At 54.9% G+C, this 22,857-nt stretch overlaps 6 protein-coding genes across 7 annotated transcripts in view; 2 read left to right on the forward strand and 4 right to left on the reverse strand.

The window, feature by feature from the left end:
• Positions 1-818, reverse strand: part of PTSG_01505 (uncharacterized protein) — a 17,624-nt gene extending 16,806 nt beyond the window's left edge. The window contains exon 1 of the mRNA XM_004997424.1: positions 198-818. Within this exon, the coding sequence (XP_004997481.1) occupies positions 198-246 (49 nt within the window). The 5' untranslated portion in view covers positions 247-818. The remainder of the gene's footprint in view (positions 1-197) is intronic.
• An 80-nt stretch (positions 819-898) lies between these two features.
• On the reverse strand, positions 899-7,247 carry PTSG_01506. Of its 2 annotated transcripts, none has more exons than XM_004997426.1 (16): positions 6,990-7,247; positions 6,730-6,757; positions 6,363-6,472; positions 5,905-6,103; positions 5,506-5,597; positions 5,266-5,343; positions 4,866-5,006; positions 4,517-4,609; positions 4,139-4,269; positions 3,614-3,782; positions 3,262-3,429; positions 3,023-3,079; positions 2,751-2,855; positions 2,367-2,492; positions 1,968-2,076; positions 899-1,731 (listed from the first exon to the last, which is right to left on the reverse strand). In XM_004997426.1, exons 2-16 carry the CDS (start codon positions 6,731-6,733, stop codon positions 1,391-1,393), a joined length of 1,923 nt encoding a protein of 640 aa, XP_004997483.1. In that variant the 5' UTR covers positions 6,734-6,757; positions 6,990-7,247; the 3' UTR covers positions 899-1,390. The 2 variants fall into 2 exon arrangements, with proteins under 2 accessions (XP_004997483.1, XP_004997482.1); XM_004997425.1 differs by having other exon boundaries at positions 2,270-2,492.
• A 95-nt stretch (positions 7,248-7,342) lies between these two features.
• Positions 7,343-10,481, forward strand: PTSG_01507 (uncharacterized protein). The gene is made up of 6 exons (XM_004997427.1): positions 7,343-7,794; positions 7,950-8,010; positions 8,186-8,294; positions 8,721-9,065; positions 9,330-9,433; positions 9,697-10,481. Exons 1-6 carry the CDS (start codon positions 7,391-7,393, stop codon positions 9,940-9,942), a joined length of 1,269 nt encoding a protein of 422 aa, XP_004997484.1. The 5' UTR covers positions 7,343-7,390; the 3' UTR covers positions 9,943-10,481.
• Positions 10,436-14,016, reverse strand: PTSG_01508 (Sh3yl1-prov protein). Its single transcript, XM_004997428.1, has 9 exons — positions 13,929-14,016; positions 13,156-13,654; positions 12,935-12,980; positions 12,631-12,697; positions 12,260-12,361; positions 11,907-11,960; positions 11,289-11,487; positions 10,977-11,022; positions 10,436-10,740 (listed from the first exon to the last, which is right to left on the reverse strand). The coding sequence occupies exons 1-9, from the start codon at positions 13,966-13,968 to the stop codon at positions 10,576-10,578; spliced, it is 1,218 nt and encodes a 405-aa protein (XP_004997485.1). The 5' UTR covers positions 13,969-14,016; the 3' UTR covers positions 10,436-10,575.
• A 375-nt stretch (positions 14,017-14,391) lies between these two features.
• On the forward strand, positions 14,392-16,872 carry PTSG_01509 (uncharacterized protein; the record flags this gene model as incomplete). The annotated part of the gene is made up of 8 exons (XM_004997429.1): positions 14,392-14,534; positions 14,808-14,918; positions 15,268-15,317; positions 15,490-15,544; positions 15,731-15,823; positions 16,253-16,344; positions 16,500-16,620; positions 16,782-16,872. 8 exons carry the CDS (start codon positions 14,392-14,394, stop codon positions 16,870-16,872), a joined length of 756 nt encoding a protein of 251 aa, XP_004997486.1.
• Positions 16,873-16,900: 28 nt separating this feature from the next.
• PTSG_01510 (uncharacterized protein) lies at positions 16,901-22,833 on the reverse strand. The gene is made up of 14 exons (XM_004997430.1): positions 22,436-22,833; positions 21,987-22,196; positions 21,427-21,652; positions 21,126-21,212; positions 20,797-20,883; positions 20,440-20,596; positions 20,166-20,222; positions 19,900-19,988; positions 19,571-19,655; positions 19,197-19,385; positions 18,427-19,009; positions 18,075-18,159; positions 17,790-17,855; positions 16,901-17,258 (listed from the first exon to the last, which is right to left on the reverse strand). Exons 1-14 carry the CDS (start codon positions 22,648-22,650, stop codon positions 17,250-17,252), a joined length of 2,145 nt encoding a protein of 714 aa, XP_004997487.1. The 5' UTR covers positions 22,651-22,833; the 3' UTR covers positions 16,901-17,249.
• Between the last annotated feature and the right edge of the window lie 24 nt (positions 22,834-22,857).

A 22,857-nucleotide genomic window follows, 5' to 3' on the forward strand; every position in this document is an offset into this window, starting at 1 on the left:
CGTGTGTGTGTGTGTGTGTGTGCGTGTGTGTATGTGTGTGTGTGTGTGTGTGTGTGTGTGTGAGTGTGTATGTGTGTGTGTGTGTGTGTGTACGCGTGTGTGCGTGTGCGTGTGTGTGTGTGTCTTGTGTTGATGACCGTGCATGGCTGCGTTGCGGGAGCGGGCGTGCATTGACGGAAGCAAACATTGTCACATACCAGTGAGTGCCGCAAAGACTGCCACCTTGGCGGTGAAGATTCTGGCCATGGTGAAAGGTGTCCGCTGTTGGCTGCCAAATTGGCGGCTTTCTGCAAGTACCAGGACACGTCCTGGTCACAGCGGTGGTAGTTGATTTGAGCGCACCACAACTGGCACACCCACTGCAACAGCGCTTGTCCGCACACACACGCACACACACACAAACGTGTGCACACAAGGAGCGGTAGATGGTCCAAAATCCACCACAGCTTCGTCGTGCAAGCTTGGGCTGATCGCCTGCTTGCAAGCTGCTTTCGCTCGATCGAGGACAAACACCCCCTTGGGTTAGATGGAAGCAAAATCGAGTGTGCCACACACAACCGTTCCACTCAACACGGAAGAGAATGTACACTACTTCGTGGGGAGACGGGGGGTTGGCAAGGTGGGGAGCAGATGTTGTTCGCAAGGAAGAAGAGGAGAGAAGGCGAGGGGTTGGCCTTCTTGGTAAGGTGGTGGGTGGGGTGTGTGACGACGCACACGGCACAGCATGGACCGCAACGTCGAAAGCAAAAGCGTTTTGTGCTGCTTTTGCTGGCCGTTCCGCGTGAGGGTGTGGCGGGCTTTTGAAGGGTGGGGTGGTGGTGCTGTTGTTGTGCTTTTGTTCCCACACACACACGCTCCTCTTCTTTCTCTGGCTTGTTGTGCGCGCACCAGTGCAGCTGGAGTTTTTTTTTTTTTTTTCTGCTTGAGACCCAACCGGATGGTGTTGTGCACCACGCCCCAAGATTTTCTTAGAATATCTTTTACAGAAATCGACAGTTGGTGCCCGCTAAATCCACATCAAATCACAACAAAGAAAAACGAAATCAGTGAGGCAAGCGCACAAACACAACACGCAAAACTCAGGACAGTGCTGCTCTGGGGCGCCGCCACCAGCTGCTGGAGTCGAGTCGAAGAAAAGAAGGAGTCGAAGAGTAGAAGAGTCGCAGAATCTTAGAGTGGAGTGTATGAGTGCTCTGTGAATCTGTTACACTGTTCAACTGTGAGGTTCTCTGTTGCCGACTGGGCACGGATGGCCCCACATTCCCCAAAGAAGACCAGAAGAACGGAACAGAAGAACGGAAGAACTGAAGAAGAAGAAGAAGAAGAAGAAGCAGAACCTCATGACTTCCTGACTTCATGACCTCGAGGTCCTAGTGAGCGCGTACAGTACTTAAGAACTCCTTTCTTCTTCAGGATCAGCTTCAGGCTGAAAAGGCTGACGGGAAAGGATCGGGGAGGAAGAGTGGGTGGGAGAGGAAGGTGTTGGTGTGGTGGACAGAACAAAGGGCCTTAGCGCAGCTGTGGTGGGAGAAAGTGGAGTACTTGAATTTGTGCCTGTGGTTGTGGGGAAGTTCACGGAAGGACTTGAGGCAACAATCAGTGTGGGTGGTGGTTGCGTTGTCGCCAATGCTGATGGGGCATCAGGAGGTGAGGTCTCGTGCTCGTCTGCGATGGAAAGATCCGAGATGCTGTGCAGCATTTGGCGGTCGTGGCAATCCTCCATGACCGGTGCTGAGTGCAGAGGACCAGCGGGTAGCCGGAGGCAATGTGGTGTGGGCAAGTGTTTCGTGGTGAGAAGGCGCACGTACTCTGCTGCCTGCGGAAACTGCAAGGCTGCAGCGCAGTCAGGGGCAACAATTGAAGACAAGACCACAAGCAATGAAAAAGACAGCACACATACGGACATGTGTAAGCACACAGGCACATACACGCTTTGCCCTGTCCCTGTGCCCACTGCAAATGAGAACCTGTGTAGGGTGTGAGGTGAACGTTCAGCCGCCTTGCAGAAGCCCGCTCCTGAGCGAGGACGTGAAGTCGTTGCCATCGGTCCTGGCGACGCTGCTGTGCCTCTTTCACCTAAACAGCATACGTGGTGTGAGCGTAGTGCCGATGTCGACACACAAAGGTGAGCATGCATGATTGCGCGGTGGTGCAACCCCTGCCGCTGTGCACTGACAAGCATCTCAATCTCACGAACCCAGACACACACTCGCACACACACACACACACATGGAAGCTCCTCTCAGAAGAGCCAAGTATACATTCTCACAGGGACTTAGACGGAGCAGCACGAACAACTGCACATGCGGTTGGCTACGCCCTCGATGGGTGCTGATCTGCCTTTCAGAGAGAAGACGCCGACTTGCCTGTTCTTGCTTCACTTCAATCTCATGTGCACACTTCTGTACAGCCATGGCATCCACAGACTGCAGCACGCGTGTCACTTGGATGGCGATAAACTTGACCTTCTCGCACCAGTGCTGCTGCAACACCTGCATTGCGGAATGCATAATGCACAATGCACGCGCATACGCGCAACACTGTGAGCAGCAGCGTGCACACACAACAACAACAACAACAACAACAACAACAACAACAACAACAACAACAACAACAACAACAACAACAACAACAACACGCACACACTCACACACGCAAACACAAACACACCCACTCACACGCGCACACTCACATATCTCTCCACCTCGTTATTGAGTCACATTCACTTGTCGCCGGGCTCTTGGGCGCACCTTGAGGAGGACGGGAAGCAAGATGGACGCGCAGCGCCGGGAGCAGTCGGACACGAACGTCAACACGCGTGGGTCGTCAAAGAAGAACATGGCGCGCTCAGCCACCTGAAGGGTAGCACAAAGCGGAATGGAGGGAGGTGGCCCAAGGTGAGGTTGGAATGGATAAGCAAATCGGGTGTGATGATGGCGGGGCCTTGGGGCCAAGGAAAAGGGGACAGCGTCCGAGCTGCGAGCTTATGGGTGTTCATCAAACGCAAGGATGAGCCAGGTACCTGAAAATGGTAGCTTTCCATGCAAGTTGCCAGGCGCTTCATGATGGCGGTCACGTTCTACTCAGTTCAGTGGCAGCCAAGTCAAACAGCCGGAAAGCCAAACAGCGGAGAGCGGGGTTGGGCTATGAGAAGGGCGCGAGAGGGCTGCAAGGGGTGGTAATCGAATAGCTACTCTCCAGGTCAAGAGCAGAGGATACCCCTCGACAACAGCGAGCTTGCAAGATGCACGCACGACCTACGTTCTTGAATGTGCCGTGGTTCATTTTCAGCACAAGCACGTGTGCCAGCTCCAGGAAGAGCAGCTGCTTCAAGCTGGGCGTGTGCGGCCAGTGCTTGAGCACATACTTGATCGCCACGTCCGCAAGCTCGGGTTTCTTGTCCACAAAGCTGATGATGCATATCGTCAACTGTCCTCCGCCAAGCATCGGCGTGCAACACACGGAACAATCACAGAGAAAGCAACGGGAACACGGGTGAGGGTGTGGCGAACCGGAAACAGGAAGCAGAGCCAACGTGCAAGTGATCACACAGTGTGCATGGACGAACGTGCAGACGTGCGTGTGCCGTTTGTCGTGTGTCGCGTCATGTCACCTCTTGGAAAACGGTGTTGAGGCGGCGAACTTTGAGCAACGGCAGGAGAATGTGCTGGAACGTGTGGATGTGCTCTTCACGAACGGGGCGGGTGAACCCGTTGATGACCTTCTGCATGAACAGCAGCAGCGTACTCATGCCATTGAAGCGCTCTGTTTCGTACATGTACCTGCGCCGGTGTGGTGTGGCATTGGGTTGGAAGGGCCGTGGCAAGAACAGCCATGGGAACAGCGTACCAGGGTGAAGCGGTGCAAGGGTGAGGGTAAAGACAAACACCAATGCCATGGGGTGAGCCACTTGGAGAAGTGGGCATAGGGGTATGCACCAGCGCAACCTGGTTTCAAGGCCGTACGGCTGGATGCTCCTCACACACAATATAGACACGGATAGCATTCGGTCGTATGGCCGTGCAGCAACAGACACGCACACACACACGTACAACAGTACGAACACACACACACACACTCACGCGCACGCGCACACTCCACATCTCTCGCGGGCCGCACACGACGTGTACACACGCACCTGTAGAATATGTTGTAGATGGAAGTGCGCAGGAACGCTCGGCAGTCGATGGCTTTTGCGTAGATGACGTGCAGCACAACGCCAAGGCGTGCCCGTTCCCGCGGGTCCTCACAGTCAAGCATGTCCAGCAACTACAGCGCAACGCAAGTCGGTGCAGGGAGGGAAGGAGGGCGATGACGTGGCGGTAAGGTGGCCATGATGGGTGTGGTTGATGTATTGGGTTTGGGGTGCATGATGTGGTGTAGTAGTGTGGTAATGTCGTGTGTGGTGAGGCTATGAGTGGACTATTGTGTTGCGCTTTGTTCCTGATGCCTGATGCGACGGAATGTGCAAAACACATGAATCCAGGACCACCATGCACATGAGAGGGCGCTGTACCCGCAGGAGTAGCTGCCGCGACAAGAACGTCCTTGCATGCGTCGTTGTCAGCACGGGGGACTTCATCAGCTTGATGAACATGGTGTAGACCAGCTATAGGGGCATGAACCATTGGTGAGCAAAGGTGTACTTCAGGCCATGCTTGTGAGTGGAGTCACAAGACAGCAGCGGGCAAGACGTGGAATGGAGCCATGAGCGGGACAGAGACACACAAACACACACACACACACAAATAGAGACAGAGATAGCCAGAGACAAAGACAGACAGAGAGAGGGGGAGAGTGATGCGCACACGCACACGCGCATCCAGACAGGCAGGGACATGCACATATGCAGACATGTGTTGCACCTCGAGGTGAGCCCATGCAGGCTCCAAGGCGTGCGTGTCTTCGTCAAGGTCTGGATCAGCGCCGCTGGCGTTGGTGGAAGGCGGCGGCAGTCGGCGAATACAGTTGGACTCAAACACTTCAATAAACCTCGGTATGACTCCCTAGCATCGATACATACGATGCGTTTGCAAGAGGGCGGGGCAGGGCACGTGCAAAAAGCACACACCATTCGCGATATCCGTGTGAGCGCAACGAGTTCACAACACCAACAATGCAGCGAAGCAAGTGCGATTTGTGTTGTGCGCGCTTCTCGCCCTGTGCCTCGCTCACACGCACACCCAAACACAGCTACACGCAGTGATCTGTGTCCATCCTCGGGATAACGCCAGCAGGGGATTGTCAAAATATGTACGTGCTCACCTCCTCTCTGACATTGTCCTCGATCTTGTCAAACGATGCACAGATGTCCGTCAGTGCTCGGGTCTTCAGCTTGCGGTTCTGGATCATGAGCGCGGTCAACAGTGCCAGTGTGTGAGAGTAAGTGTGAGTGAGTGTGAGAGTAAGTGAGTGAGTGTGTGAGTAAGTGAGTGAGAGTGTGAGCGAGTGCGTGTGTGTCGAAATGCTTGGTAACATTACAGCCACAAGTCACACGTTGCGCACCGTCGCTGTGCTGGGCTTCGTAAAGTCAAAGACAAGCGTGCATTGTTGGAGCTTCGCCAGCAACAGTGGCTTTTTCTGGAACAGCGACACATCTGCGGGTGGTGACGAGATCGAGCAACACGATAAAAGGCGGAATTTGAGCTGAGAGTCGTGTGCGTGGGTGCATGTGAACAGCTTCTTTCATCAGAGCTTCACTGGCCACAACAACCACAGACAGGAAACACAGAAGTTCTCAGACCATCTGCTACATAGCAGACACACTGATACATGTCCGTGCGCATATGCGCATATGTTAGCACTCATCCGCGAGTGCGCTGGCACGCGCACACATATACACATGAATGCGCGTCTGTGCGCTTCTACACATATGCACACGCGTCAGTGCGCGTGGTTTTGTACCTTTGAACTTTGGGAGGGGCTCAAGGTAAAGGCGGGGCTCGTCTGTGAGCGGGTCTGGGCGAATCACCCAGGGTTCATAATGCATCTTCATGTGTTTGGCCAGCTCCTTCTCCTGTTCCTTGTCGCCAGCCCTCACGCAGAACACCTCGCGAACCAATCCCCGTGGAAGGGGCCGCCGACCGGTAGCTGGGCGACCCTCCTGTCTCGCACCCAAGCACATGCAGTTGCGTGGCAACAGATCAACATTCCATGAGAGCAGGATCAGCTGCGAATGTTGCGCTTCAGGAATGCATGTGTGTGTGTGTGTGTGTGTACTTGTGTGTACTTGTGTGTGCTTGTGTGTACTTGTGTGTGCTTGTGGGTGCCTGTGTGTGCTTGCGTGTGCTTGCGTGTGCTTGTGTGCATGGGGTTGTGGTAGAAGCAAGGCATGTGTGATATGTAGGTGTTGTGGGGGTGACCTGGGTCGCAGAGGTCTGCTCCTTTTTTGCGCCAGGTTTCACCGGGGAAGTCTGAGCCTTCTGGGCAAATACGGCAAGGCCTCGCTCAGGCCGCATGTTGCCTGTGGTGGCTGCGCAGGTCCCGAGTATTAACAAGCCCAACAGGCGATGGCGGTTGGTTGAGGAGTGAGGATCGAGAGTTGACAATTGAGAGCAGGCAACACACAAGCCGTGTGATGATGATGATGATGATGATGATGATGATGATGATGATGATGATGATGATGATGATGATGATGATGATGATGATGATGATGATGATGATGATGATGATGATGATGAGCAAGTACCCTGCTGCTCTCTTCCCGACGAGAACCCGAGCACTCACACATCGTTGGGCGGTGGGCGGCAGACGGCTGGAAGGAGAGCAGCACCAAACGGAGAGGTTGACGAGCGACACACACACACACACACACACACACACACACACACACACACACACACACACACACGCACGCACACACACACACACACACGAGCTTGGGAGGTGAGCAGCAGATCTGGGGGAAGACTGCGTGCTCGGTTCGTGAAGAAACACAATCGTGTGGGGTGCTTAATTACAAGAAGTGCCAATCAACACAAACACACCTCAAAAAGCTGTGACGCTTTGTTACGTTGGAATCAGAGGCAAGACACGTGATGCGCTGATATGCTGTTCAGTCTGCTGCTGCTCTGCTGGTTGGTGTTCGAGCAGGGGCTTGCTGGCCTCCTCTTGTCACGCGCTTCGTTCCTTGTCTGATTGTTGTTATGTGTACGTACGTACGTATACGGCTGCGTCTTCCCGCGGGAGCCAAGCAAGCAAGCGGGCGGGGAGCGGGTGAAGGTGTGAGGGTGTGTGCGTTCCGATTCTTATGAAGATGTGGCAAACAATCCACAGCACCTTGCGATGTTTAATTGGGCATCGAATTCTGCTTCAGAACAAGTAAATAATTTCTCGCAACTGGCCAACAAACAAAGGACACAGTAAGTAATCAAAACAAGCTCCAACGATGGTGCTGGTGCGTCACGCATGGGGGGAAGGGGAGGAAGGAACCGCAGCGGCGATGCAGCAGACGCCCGCACGACAGCCAAGCCAGGACGTGGCGCTGCCTCGACGGCAAAGGCCAAGATCCATTTCTCCAAGGAAAATTCTGAGCAGCAGCACCACCACCAGCAACACCACCAGCAACAACAACCACAATAACAACCACAATAACAACAACAACAGTGACCACAGCATCAACAGTGTCAGCATCAGGGATGTCAACTGGCGATGGCTGATGGGTGGAATCGTAGTTGCCCTGATTGCCACACGGTGCATTCTGAGTGCGTGCCCTCGTCGAGGACAGGATGTGGGATCGAGCTCAGGTTTGCAGCAAGTCGGGCCGTCTCCACTTGAGACATTTTCCGCCAAGTAAGTCCTTTCCTTGAAGAAACAATGTACAGCACGCAATATGCGACGGCCAGCTTATTTGGAACTGCACAGCTGCTTGCGTGAGGTGACAGTTCACCCTTTCACCACTGACAAGTGCTGGGTCTTGACTTTTCCCTCATTGTACTGCATTGTAGGTACCCACATTACTCCCACCACCGGCAGCTTGCCAGCTTGCTCAAGCTCATCAGTGGAGAGGTGTGTGCATGAAACGTGCGTGTGTATGAATCGTACGTGCGTGCGCATGCTTCTGTGTGTGTGTGTGTATGTGTATGCTTGCGCTGCGTGTGTGACCAAGGGCCGGGTTCACGCTGGCATCGTCATGAGGTCGTTGGGGCTGCTGCTCATGCAAACCTCCCTTGTTACTGCACAGAACACCAGCGGCAAGGCAACGACAGTGGCCATTGTTGGCCCAGATGATGAGCTTGGCCGGGAACTGCTCCGCGTATTGACAGCCGGACAAACCACGCAAACAGTTGATGGTGCGCATCAGGCATGTTTGCTGGATGTGCGCATCAGGCATGTTTGCTGGATGTGCGTGTGCGTGCGTGTGTGTGTTTGTGTGCGTGCGTGTGTGTGTGTGTGTGCGCGCGCGTGTCGGTGTGTCTGCGTGTGTGTGTGTGTGTGTGTGTGTGTGTGTGTGTGTGTGGAGAGGAAAAATGAAAGATAAAGAAAATAAGAGAAAAGGGAAAAACGGGACGCGAATGCATAACCCTACCGGAAGACAGTATCCGGGCATCTTCACGTCAATGATAAAATTAGCGATACTTGGTTGAGGCGGCATAATCAGTCGGTGGTGTCGTGTGTGTGTGTGTGTGTGTGTGTGTGTGTGTGTGTGTGTGTGTGTGTATGCACTTGCAGGAGCGACAACTCATCCAAACGTGGCGTACGCTGTGATTTTCGTGCAGGCAACGTGTGGCGTGAGCGAAGCGCAAACGATGGCCCATCCTGGCGACAGTGGTACGCACACAGCACCCAAGTGTGCGCACTCATACACGCACACACACATACACAAACACACACGCACACACAAACACACACACACACAAACACACAAACACACACATGCAAGAACATAGTAACGCCGCCTTGCGTCCTTGTCATTTGCGCGGATTTTTGCACTGCATGGCACTGCTTGCATCGCATATGTCATGGTTGCGATTGGTTTCCAAGGGTAATCGGTCAGATCAAGCCCGTGCTTGAGCAGAGCCCGACAGCTGTGATTGTCATGGAGAACCTACCAGAAGAGCAAGGTGCAGACACCCCTTCCACCCACACCTCGGTCTTTCCTGCACGCAGTGTGAATGTATGGCTTGGTGTCTGCGTGCGTGCGAAGCAAGGGGGGGCATGAATGAGTGTATTCTGCTGTGCTGATTGCACGTGGTGTCGTCATCCCCGCATCAGCGCACGAATCAGAAACAGGCATGCTTCTTTCCGTGCTTACCTTTGGTCGCACGTGCATGTGCACGAGCAACTCATCGCTTGCTGTATCGCTGCTGTCGTTACTGTGTCTTCAGGGGCACTTGATCCACTGCACCACTGCTTCAACGACAAGATGCCGCTGCTGGTTGCTGGGAGTCACGTGTCCTGCCAGCACGCAACCTTCATCTTCGTTATTAAGGTCAGTGCTTGCGAGTGTGTGCGTGTTTTGTGAGTGCCTGCGAGTGTTGCAAGTGTACGCGTGTTTCGTGAGTGGTTGCGAGTGGATGTTTGTTTTGTAAGTGGTTGCGAGTGTGTGCATGTGCATATGTGTGAACGTGTACATATGTGTTGCCGACAAATGATTCCTTGTGCGCCCATCTCGTGCCCTTCACGCCACGTCGCTTTTTTTTTTGTGTGTGTGTGTGTGTGTGGCTGTGTGTGTGTGTGGCTGTGTGTGTACAGGATTGGCCCACAGCGACAAGCGCGGGCGTCGCAGAGTTAGCGGCAGCGTGCAGTGACACATCGCCAAGCCGGTGCTCCCAGTTGCTATCGGGAGAGCCAATGCATGCGCTCATGACCTCGCCAGCGGCGAGAGAAAAGAACCATCTGATTGACACGCGCGCAACACAGCGACGGGTGCGATGGATCCTCCCAGCCATGCACAGCAGTCGTGGTGATGGTGATCAAGGGGTGACGATGAAGAGGTGATGATGACGACGACGACGATGATGATGATGACGACGACGATGATGATGATGATGATGCTGGGAGATTAGAGAGGTGGATCAACCAGTGAAGGTGCGTGTGTTTGTTGTTGCTGTGTGTGTGTGTGTGTTTGAGAAGGGGACGACAGGCTGGACTGCACGGTGAACGTCGTGTTCAGAGAGACAAGCGTTTCACTACCGGAGCACACGGTGACGCTGGCAATAGCAACACCAGCACCGACACCACCACCCAATACGGCCCCTTCCTGTGCTGAATGGAAGACTGCAGATGGATTGGATCAGCTCATCGCCATTCCTGTACCTTTGTCAGTTACATTTCTGATGTGTGCACGCGCGCTGTGGCGTTTGAGGCGGCTGATGTGCTGGTTGCGACTGCGTCAGGTCGCACGTTGATTGGTGTGCGTGCGGGCATGACTTTCAAAACGCCATCTTGTTGTTACATTACACGACACACTCCAACATCATTCCAGACGCGATGGTGTGGCAGGTAGTTTATTTGCAATTAAACACAAGGTCACGCCAGCGAGCAGTTGTTGTGCCGTCCAAGGTCGGCGTTGAAACCTTCTCAAATCATCATCGTCAGCAGCAGCACCATCATCAGCAGCAGCAGCCGTGATCACGACTGCATCTTGACGTAGTTGGCGGGAAAAATGCCCACGCGGTCAAAGATGCGTCCCTCCCACCAGTCGTTGTGCGTGTCTGTCCGCGTCAGCACCTCAATCACCGCCCCCTTTCGGAAGGACAGGTCGCACGGCATCGTGCCCTCAAAGTCAAACAACGCCTGACATACATACGAGGGTGTGTGTGTGTGTGTGTGTGTGTGTGTGTGTGTGTGTGTGTGTGTGTGTGTGTGTGTGTGTGTGTGTGTGTGTGTGTGTGGTGGTGGTGGTGGTCAGGTGTTGCTGAGCACATGCGGCTGTGGCGTATGGGAAAGCGCACAACGATGTCAAGAATGGCCTTGCACGCTTGCTATGCATGCGTGTGCATGCAGTTGTGTGCAGGCAGGTGTGCGCGTACCTTGGCTGTTGGGTTTGACCAATCGAGGGAGTCACTGGTTGTGGACCTGAGAAAACAGCGAAGGAGCGGCATGAAACGATGACAGTGGCGTTCAAAGTGCAAATCACAGCCGCACATTGAAATGCACACACACACACACACACACACACGCACACACACACGCACACACACGCACACACACACGCACATACACGCACAAACACACACACACACACAAAACCACAACCTCCACACACAACCTCCACACGACCAACCAACCAACCCCCTCCTACCCCCCTCCTTCCCCCCTCCCCCGCTTTGACTGCGACCCACCCTGCTGCTGGTCGGCGTGTGCGTGGTGCTGGGTCCCTGTCACGCGTGGACCCTTGCTTGTTCACAGACGCGAAGAACCCGTGCGCTGGCGTGTGCCCGTCGTCGTACTCAGCGTCGCTGCGACTGAATCCAGTCTTCTTGCTGCCGCCATTGCTGCTGCTGCTGTTACTACTTGCTTTGTTGCGCACAGAGGTGAGGCCTGAGCGAATGGCGCAGCCAGTGCATGATGATGATGATGATGATGATGATGATGATGATGATGATGATGATGATGATGATGATGATGATGATGATGATGATGATGATGATGATGATGATGATGATGATGATGATGATGATGATGATGATGATGATGATGATGAATGTGTTTGGAGTTGAAGAGAGGCGAGGTGGAGGAGGGGTACGCACGTTAGGTAGAGCTTGTCAACATGACATGGGCACGTGCGTATGATGAGGGCATTGAACACGCACAAACACGCAAGCGGAGAGGCGCAACCTCTGCACTTGTATACGTGCATCAGAACATGCCAACACAGATGCCACACCTGCGCATGTCACACGCGCATGCACATGCATACACACGCACACATATGAACGTATGCACATGCACACACGCACCTTGCTTCAGTCTTGACATGGCGGCCCTCGAGCGGGATGGGCGGGGTGGGGCGTCTGCAACGGCATCGGCAGCACAAGTTACGAACCCCAAAACAATCTGAACGCGTGAGCATTGTACACACGTGCACACAATCACGAACCAGGACAACAATTGCACACACACATACGCTCTCTCTCTCTCACGCACACATGCATGCACGCACACACGCACACACACACACACATGCACGCACACTCACACACACATGCACGCACACTCACACACACACATGCACGCACACACACACATGCACAGCGCAGAGCAACCAAACACCCCATTCACCGGCCACCGCAGACAGCGGGCACATGCGCACCCGAGTACGACGCTGTGTTGCGGCGCGACGACGAAGAAAAGCTGCTGTTTCGGCCGCGGGCGGCGTGTTCAAACGCGTTGGAGGCACGATGGGCCATCACAGCTGCAGTCGACGCCAGATACCTCGGCGTGAGCCCACGTGGTTACGGTGTGCGTGTGTGCGTGTGTGCGTGTGTGTGCATGTGTGTGCGCGTGTGCGCATGCGTGTGTATGCGTGTGCATGTGCGTGTGCATGTGTGTGCATATGGGCGCATGTGTGTGTGTGTGTGTGTTGCGCAGTCGATCGCACGAGTGCAGCACACACATGGACAGCGTGTTGTCTGTTGACATGAAGGCCACATCCCCTTCCCCAACACACCAACATACACACACCTGTTGTGCCGCCGCTGACATCTGACAGCGCGCGATACAGATTGGCTGCCTCCTGTGGTGGCGGGTACTGTCGACGGTGGTGGTTGTTGTGATGGCGGTGGACGTGGTGATGGTGGGCAGCGCGTAGTGGGGTTGTAATGTGAGCAGCAGGTGACAGCAGTGTTGATATGGGATGATGGTACGCATATGCTGCTTCAAAACTGCAAGCGAGGCACAGCGACCTCCAATCACAAATACAAAGCACACACACACACACATGCAAACACACACACACACACATGCAAACACGTGCGCGTGTGCACACCACGCCTGTGAGGAGGGACTTGGCACGAACGTCCTGGCCATAAATCCTGCAGAGTCATGCGCCAAAACAAGGCTGTGTCGTAAGGTCCGCGACATAGCCCTCGTCCGTGCTGTTGCAAGCCAGCACACAAACATACACAAGAACGCACGCACATACACACACACGCACACACACACACACACTACCACCACAACAAAAAACAGCGACAAATCCAGACGAACTTTCTGTTTGCGCCTTTGCGTTCCATGAGGACAGAGCCTTCGATGCTCATGCCAATGAAGAGGCCGCGGGTGCGGCTGTAAGTGTAGATGGCGGCGGGGCTGCGAATGGACACGTCTGCTTCAATGTTGCGGCCCATAGGACCAGCGGCAACAGACATGTTGCCACCAATGGTGACGTTGCCTCCCTTGGAGAAGGCCGTGACAGCCGACTTTGTGTTAAGGACGATGACAAAGTTGGTGATTTCGCCGCCAATCTCCAGCCCGCCGCCCATGCCGCCCAGTGCCACCGCCGAAGGGGCGCTCCACTCGCCGTTGGGGAGTCGCGCAATGATCAGCCCGGACCCAGCGCGCATGGTGAAGAGGAAGCCCATTTTGATCACGGTGATGATGGCCAGGCCTTTGCATGACGACAGCAGCGTCTTTGGAATGAGCTTGTCGGCGCCAGCTTTGCTGGATGGGATGGTGAACTCTCGCAGAATCTTGGCGGCCTTGTCGCATTCTGTGTCGTGGTGTTGTGTTGTGGCAGACACCCGCGCGGATCAAGCAACGCAAAACAAACCAACACGGACAACAGGAAGCAGACAGACAAACAAACAACACAACACAAACATCACAAACATCACAACCAACACAAACAAGCAAGGAAGCATTCATGCATCCATTGTGAGCTGGTGTGATTGAGGAGTGAGCGACAGTTCGCCCATGACCATGTGTGGCACGCACGCTACAAGCAAGCAACGGCTCGGGCGTGAAGGGTGGCATGTCGCACGCACCGCCTTTCAGGCTCTGCGGCAGAGGGTTGAGCGTGGCCATATCCGACTCTTGCTTCTTGTTGTTGTTGTTGTTCTGTGTTGTGCTTTCTTGCGATTTGTGAAAGATTCGCATGAAATTTCTCAACCACCTTCATTGTACAAGGCGTTGGCCATCGTACCATACACGCAGCACTCGCTCTTGCTTCTTCGCTCTCTTCTCATCTGCATCTCTCTTCTCCATCGCCTTGTCGTCGCCGCAGACCTGCCTGTCTCTTGCACGCGCGTACACAGCTTGAGCGGTGCAAACGCACACACACACACATACACGCAGTCAGACAAGACGGACTGCGGGGTTCGCACTTGTGTCAAACGCACTTTCGTTGTGTGGAAGCTTCGTTCGCTCGTGGCGGCCTTTCTCCTCTTTGTGAGACTGTTTGTTGCCGTGGTTCGGGGAGAAGCCGAGAGACTAGGATTGTTTGCAAGTATGGCTGATCAGGGAGTAGCGGTCGGGCGCACACCGCCATTGCCATCCGCGTATGCGAACAGCAACGCATCCGCATCATCCCCCAGCAACCCACAACCACCTTCACTCAAGTACACGCTTCGCAACGGCACGCAAGTCACATGGTAGGCCATCACTGGGGTTTGGAGCAGGCGGGTGGATTGGTGGCTGTTGTGGATGTCACGAGACAAGCCCGACTTTGGGTTGCGTGTGTGTGCATGTGTGGGTGTGCATGTGTGCGTGTCGCTCTCTGTGTGCGTGTCGCTCTCTGTGTGCGTGCGTGTCTTTGTCTTTGTGTTTCTGTGCCAGGGTGGGGGTTCTGTTTGCGTGCCTTGTTGTCGAAGACATGTTTTCATACCTTGAGTTGATTGTTGCTGCTGCTGTTGCCACTGCATCAGCTCCGGTCCGGCCGAGTTTATCGGCCCACTTGTCGACCAAGATGACGGTCTCCCGCTTCCCCCAGGATGGTCCGTTGGCCGCACGGAGGAAGGCGATCGCTACTTCATCGAGTGCGTGATGCGTGCGTGCATGTTGTTGTGTGCACGTGCCTGTCTCTGGGTGTGAAGTTTAGGAGAGAGAGAGGATGTGTGTGCGTGTGTGCGAGTGCGTGTGTGTGTGCGGGTGTGCGTATGTGCGTGCGTGTGTGTGTGCGTGCGTGACTGTGTGTGTGTGCGTATGTGCGTGCGTGTGTGTGTGTGCGTGCGTGACTGTGCGTGTGTGTGTGTGTGTGTGTGCGTGCAAATGTGTGTTGGGTTACCTTTCCTCTGGTATCCTGTCTCGTGCCATCGTTGATGTCGAAACCTGCATGTGGATGTTGTTGTTTGTGGTTCCTGCGCTGTCTGTTGTCTGCTTCGACAGCCACAACACCATGACAACGCACTGGACACACCCCTTCCTACTGGATCCAGGTATGATGTGTCAACGGCTGTCGATGCTGTGCGTGTCTGCGAACAAGCAAGGACATGTTTCCTTTCAACATCACGCGCAAGCACCTGCCATTTCCACCAGTCCACCCGCCCCACACAAGTACGGCCGATGTTAGATTGATGAACTTATACAAGCTGTTGTGTGCGTTGTCAGAGCTGCCTGCTGGCTGGGAGAACGTTCGCGATCAAAAGGGCGCTGTCTATCTCGAGTGAGTCTTGCATCTCAAATCGCGCGAGACCACGCCCGCTCGAGAAGAGCGTGGAAAGGGAGGGAGCGCGATGCGCCGCCCCTGCAACACACTCTAAATTATGTGCTGCGCACCAGGTTGTTTTTGCTCATATGTTGTGCATCACACATCGACGCAACTCAATCATTCTATCATCACATCATGCAGTCACTTTACAGGCATCGCCACACGGCAGCACCCAAAGTCGCTTGGCCTGTCGTCACACACCCAGGATGTGCTGCTCAAGGCATGCAAACACACGTGCGTACGAAGGCGAGAGTTGCGCTTGCGCGTGGTTTGCACGTGTATGATAAGGGGGGGGGGGGGGGGGTGCTTGCGCACGTTTGTTCGTGTGTGTGTGTGTGTGTGTGTGTGCGTGCGTGCGTGTGTGTGTGTGTGCGTGTGTGTGTGTGTGTGTGTGTGTGTGTGTGTGTGTGTGTGTGTGTGTGTGTGTGTGTGTGTGTGTGTGTGTGTGTGTGTGTGTGTGTGTGTGTGTGTGTGTGTGTGTGTGGATGCGCACGCGTGCGCAATTGTACATGTGTGAGTGTGGGTGTGAGAGAGTGTGTGTGTGGGCTTGCGTGTGGGCTTTTGCGTGTGTGATCTACACAAGTATGGCCCCTCCTGCATGTGCTATTGTGAGTTGAGAGCACGGCACACACATGTTCCCACCCAAATTTGCGTTGCGTGCAGAGCGATTATGCGGCGCGCAGCGCCCAAGCCGCTCTCAGACGCGTACGAGCTCAACTACACTTGGCTGCAGGACTTTCTTGACGACCCAGAAGGTGGGGACCGGGGGCCTCTTTGAAGCGGAAAGAAGCAACCTGGCGCATGCACGCTCATGAACACATATTCACGCGCACACGTGCTCATGCATGCGTACACCACTCTGATTTCTCGCACATTCACCCATCATGACCACGACCACGATTACGGGTAGGAGTCGCGAGCACGGTGAACTGGGACGATTTCTCTGCAATGGACATTGATGACCTCAAGTTCTCGCTCGCCGTCGTTTGCGAACAGAAGTTCCTCAACATGGACGTCAACAACATCTCCTGGTCAGTTTCAGCACACACACGTGTGTGTGTGTGTGTGTGTGCATTCATACATACTTGTGCAGACACAAATACAGACACAGATGCAAACAAGACACACAGACAACCAGTGCACCTAACACTTTATGTCACCACGACGCCACGCCACACAAACACGCAAACAGCATCCAGCACAACATTGACATGACGCGCAAGCTGCGGCGGGCGCGGGAGGTGCTGCTGCGCCACGGCACGCGGCACGTCTACCACCTCTGATATGTGAGATGACATGGTGTGCTGTGGTGTGCTGGTGTCACGGCACGACGCCATTCCAGGCAATATCGACAGAGAACGCGGCAACGTGGTGTGTGTGTGCGTGTGTGCGCGTGTGTTTGTGTGCACTATTCGGTGGCAGCAGCAACAGCAACGGTGTACTGAATATGGAGGAGGAGGAAGGAACAGGGGTGCAGACAAAGAGCAAGCAGACAACAAAGACAGAGACAAGGCCGCAACAGGCAGTGCAAGAGGGACAAACATCAGGCGACATGCGTATGCAGTGGGTGTGTGGGTGTGTGGGTGGGTGGTGGTTGTGGTGCTTTCTTGTCCTCCCAGCGAGTAAAAGCACAGCACGTTTGGTATGGCTGAAACCTGGCTCAGACAACCTGCACGGCAGCACAATGGCGAGGCAGCAGACAATGTGGGCGGGGTGCGTGAGCAGACAAGCGAAGAGCAATGGGTGGTTGGCCGAGCGAGTGGGTGTGGTGTTTCGGCGGCGGCAGTGGCAGTTGGCAGGTAGGATGTGGACGCATGCAGGTGTCGGTCAGATGTCGTGAAAGTTTAAGACAAGTTGAGACGGCAGCCCGCATTGGTTGGTGTCATGGCAAACAAGCCAACAACGCAAGTCACGAAAAGCAAGACAGGTAGGTTGACAACCAACCCAAGAGAGAAAGCGACATGCAATAAAAAGTTACAAAAGGTATGCCATGTGGACAGTACAGAATGTTCCACAGCAGTCGCAAGGCAAGCATTGCATACATTTCAAACACCACCATTAGCAGCAGCAGCAGCAGCAGCAGCAGCCACCACCACCACCACCACCACCACGGCGCATGAGACGACAAGCGAAAAGGCTGCGGGACTGCATGCAAGCAAGGCATGATCTAGCGTCTGGTGTCTGGGTGCACACGTGCTACCTTGTTGCTCTTGTCCATCCGGTTGGACAAGCAGCAGCACAGGGAGATGAGGATGATCAGCACGCCCTGCACGTGGTCGCAAGTATGCGTATGTGTGTGTATGTGTATGTGTGTGTGTGTGTGTGTGTGGAAGTTAGTGAGAGTGTGAGTAAGAAAGCTGTGTGTGGGTCGAACGAGTGTGTAGGTGATGTGTACGAAGCCAAGAACAGGTAAAAACACGCACCCCCCCCCCACACACACAAAGGCCCGTGGAGGACATGAGAGCAAGCACGTGAGAGCACTCACCAGGCCGACGAGGAGCCAGCCCCAGTTGGGGATGTACGCGTCCGTGCGCAGGGCCCACTCCTTGAGGTCGTTGAACGAGGCGTTCCTGGTGGCATGTGCGGCAGGGTTGGCGTGGGGGGGGGGTGAGCATGCGGCCATGGCAGGACACAAAGCAAGGCAATAAGGAGCAAGGCAATAAATAGCAAGACAATAGCATAGCAGTGACAAGGCACGAGCAGGGCGACAACAAGGCAAGGCCCCAACACACACACACACACACACACACACACACACACACACACACACACACACACACACACACACACACACACACACACACACACACGCACCCACGCGCGCGCGCTGGACTCACTTGAGGAAGTCCTCAAAGTCGTCAAAATAGGTTGTGCCGCGGTTGGATTCGCACTCGTGGGTGTCGGAGCACTGGCCCGTGAACGTGCCGTTATCTGTGCGGCAGAGGGAACCCACGGCGCGGGCAATGGCGCTGCTGGGGACGGTGTAGTCAGTGCCGTCCTGGTTCTTCGCCTGCACGGTGGGGGAGCCGAGCTGGTCCGTGGTCTTGGCAGAGGCGGTGCCGAGCGTGGTGTTGTAGCAGTACACGAGGCAGGGGTTGTCGCTGTTTGTGGTCTCCTGCAGACCCCACAGGTAGCAGATGGAGCGCGCGCACACGCCATCGTTGCACAACATGTCCGAGGCGCACACGGTGTTGTTGACGCGGGCAACGGAGGCCGGGCACTCGCCGTTGGCGGTGCAGGTGGACTGCATGGTGCACACCGTCTCCTCACGGCACACCTGGCTGGTGTCGGTGATCTTGGTGCAGTCGTCGTTGCAGCAAGCGCCGTTCTCGCGGTGCTGTGGAGAGCACTCCTTGCCAGCGGCGAGCATGCAGTCTGTGGTGCAGCACGCGTCAAAGGAGCTGCACAAGTCCTCGTTGGCTGCGCAGCGGGATAACGCCGTGTTTTGTGTGCGTGTGCGTGTGTGTGTGTATGTGTGTGTGTGTGTGTGTGTGTAGAGTGAACAATTGGGGAGGAGAGGGGGTTGGTTTGCGTTTGCTCACAATAAGGGGAGACAGACAGGACAGACAGACAGACACACACGTCAACAGAACACGGGATGACTCACATCCGCAGTCGCACTGCTCTGTTCCCTCCTGGACGGTGTTGCCGCAGGTTGGCTCGTCCGACGCCACGAAGCATCCGCCCTTGGCCGTGATCACGGCAGCAATCGTGTCCAGGCTCTGCGGGCTGAACAGGTAGTTATTGTCCTCCGTGCCGTCGACAGAGACGGGCCACATCAGGTACTGTCCGCCAGCTGCACGTGGTATATGTGGGCGTGTGTGTGTGTGTGTTGTGTGAGGTGCAGCGAAAAGCGATAATGAGAGCTCACGCCACGCAGGTTGAGTGCGAACGACAACCAACCAATCAACCAACCAGCCAAACAAACACAAACAAGCACGGGCGGCATACAACACGAACAAAGCGACCATAAGCACGTACAGGTCTGCTCGTCCTCGTCGTGACCAGAGCCAAAGTTGTGTCCCATCTCATGGGCCATGACAAGGTACGCTGTGAGATCAGGCACCTGCACAGTGCAGTGTATGTGTGTGATTTGAAAGGGGAACGTAGCGGGTGAGGTGATGTTGGTTTGGTTGTGTTGTTGGGTGATGGAAGGAAGAAAGGAACAGAAATGCAGCCAAAGAGAATGCCAGAAAGAAGCTACACAGAGGACACAAAAAGAGCACCGCGAGCAGCAAGGACCGTGAACTCAACAAACGCATTCAATACGGTTGATCAAGCTTGCTTGCTTGCAAGCAAGGCAAACGTACGCGAGCGCCGAAGTTTGTCTGTGTGGAGAAACCCGTGTTGGTGTAGAGGAATTCACCGGAGAGCTTTGCGCCCTGCTGGCAGATGCCACCTAATGTCGTGGAAAGAAGGGGAGGAACGTGGATGAAATGACGGGGATGGTTCATGGGTGGCGGTGTGGAGGCAGAATGATGAGGTGACGCAGTGGTACCGTGCAGCAGCAAGATTATCACGCACACACAAGCACACACATACACACCCACACCCCCACACCAACAGAGGCGCGTACCGGGGGTGTTGTCAGCGGAGCCAACCCAGGCGAGACCAAGAAGGCCGTCGTTGAACTCTACAGGTGGACAAGGAAGCAATGAGCAGCACGCGTTAACACGGTGGAGGTAGAGAAGGGCATACACGCACACGCACACGCACACACACGCACACGCACACACACGCACACACGCACACACACACACACACACACACACACACACACACACACCAATGGCGCAGACACTAGTGCAAACACACATCCCCACACGCAAGTAGGGCAGCGTGCGACTGACCCTGGTCGGTGAGGCAGTGCACAATGCAGTAGTCATCCCAGGCAACCATGTTGTTGGCGGCGTTGGGGTTCTTGGAGAAGTAGCGCAGGAACTCCGAGCCATCGTTGTTGAAGTTCTGGCCCGTGTTGTACGGGTCGTTGCTTGGCGTGGAAATGACCTGTGTTGTTGTTGTCGTCGTGGTTGTTGTTGTCGTCGTTGTTGTTGTGTGAGTGGCAGCAGCGGTGGTGCAGTCAATACAGTGAGCGAGCGAACCATGAGTAGCAGCAAGAACAAAGCGGTGTTTTTGCCCACGGGACTCATCCATACACTCCACAACGCCACACATACAAAAGCACAAAAACAGACACCTGCACAGACCTCGAGGTAGCCGATGCTGATGCCGATGGTGGCGGCACCGGAGTCGTCGCGCACGGTGTTGTACTCCTCATACACCTCCTCAACGTTCTGGGTGAAGAGACAAGGGATGGAATCTCACGTGAGTGGCGACAGGCAGAGGCACGATGCAGCACGTGGTGGGCTGGGATACGCCTTGTACACACACAAGCACACACAAACAAGCACATACCAGCACAGAAACTCACAAATACACACACACACACACACGCACACGCAACGAGACAAACACAAATACCCAGACACACGCACTCGCGCACACAAAGCACAGCAGCAGAGGCAATGAGACGTACGGCGAAGCGCTGGGTCATCTTGTCGATGGTGCGACCGACGTTGCTGCCGCCGAGGTTGGTGTAGAAGAGCGAGTCAGCGACAATGCCCTGCACACGGTGCACGCGAAAGTGGAGGCGGGGGGGGTGTGAGGGAAACGGTTGTGTTGCAGTTACAACAGAGGCAAACAAATGCAAACAAATGCAAACGAAGGCACACACACACACGCACAGAACCACGGCTAAATACACGGTCATCTCTTTCACAGACACGCACGTACCCACACACAGACACAAGGTGTGTGTGTGTGTGTGTGCGACGTACAATGTTGCAGACGGTCTTTGAGGAATCAAAGGCGGCGCGGCGGGCACGCTCAAAGTACGCCTCGTCCTGCTCATCTGTGGAGAGCTGGTCGGCCATGGCCTTGGTCACGCCGCAGTGGGCCGGAAGCTGGGGCTGGTTGACGTAGTCGTGGTCGCTGAGGCGGTACACGACGTGGTTGAACTCCTGCGGCTCGTCAAAGTGGTACTCGGCCGGATCAACGGCGTACCTTGCGAGATAACACAACACAACACAAACAAACAAACAAACACACGCACACACACACACACACACACACACACAGCAAGCAGGCAATTGTAGAACGTTGCGGGGGTAGGGGGGGGGACGGATCAGAAGCTTGCTTGAAGCAGCAGCGACGGCACCCACGCATCCGTACAAGTGCTGTGCGCAATAACCACGCACGTGCCGTGCCATGCGTGGCCACACACACACACACACACACACACACACACGCCAACAGGCACACACACACACACACACACACACACACACACACACACACACACGCCAACAGGCACACACACACACACACATGCGCGTACTTGTCGCCATCGTAGTTGAAGAAGCCGTGGACGGTGCCATCATCAGCAACACGGAAGTGGCAAAACTCGGACGTGTTAAAGTTGACGTGGCCACGGTAGTACTTGCGATCGTCGAGCGACACCTCTGTGCGCTCCTCGCCGGCAAACACGTACGCCTTCAGGTCTGGCGAGTGCAGGGACGTGTGTGGCTCAAGATCAAAGCGGAATGTCCTTGAGGGTGATGAGCGCGGGCATGTATGTGAGTGCATGCGTGAGTGCATGGCAATGTGTGTCGGACACAGGACAGGCAATACAGACAAACACAACGCCACAGAATCAGATCCACACTCCCCTCACCACACACACACACACAAGCACAAACACACACATACATACACAAACAAACCCACACATACATATACAAACAAACCCACACATACACACGTACACACACATGCCACCAGACGCACGAGTCAAAGGCGGCAATGTTGAGGGTAAACAGTTGGTCGTGGAGGTAGGTTTCGCGGGTGTAGCGACCCTGGTACAAGGTCTGCTGCGGGTGGATGTTGATGCCGGCGTAGTTGGAGACATGCTGGTTCAGCCGCTCGCCTGCAACGCAAAGGCAGGCGCCCAACAACAGGGTCGCGGCCACAGTAACTGCCGTGGCGCTTGTGCCGCGCATCATGGCGCTCCTGTGTGTGTGTGGATGGAGATAGGGGTGTGGGGGTGTTGGTTGCTGGTCTGCGCTGTGCTGTGCTGTGCTGTGCGGAAATGCTTTTACTTGCCTTGCTTCTTGCTTGCTTCAGCCGTATCAGTTGGCCGATCGCGGTCGCCAGACCCACCCACTTCTTTGCCGTCGTCACCGCTGAAGCGGAAAAATTGTTAATGATTT

Source organism: Salpingoeca rosetta (assembly GCF_000188695.1).
Source record: "Salpingoeca rosetta unplaced genomic scaffold supercont1.4, whole genome shotgun sequence".
NCBI lineage: Eukaryota > Choanoflagellata > Craspedida > Salpingoecidae > Salpingoeca > Salpingoeca rosetta.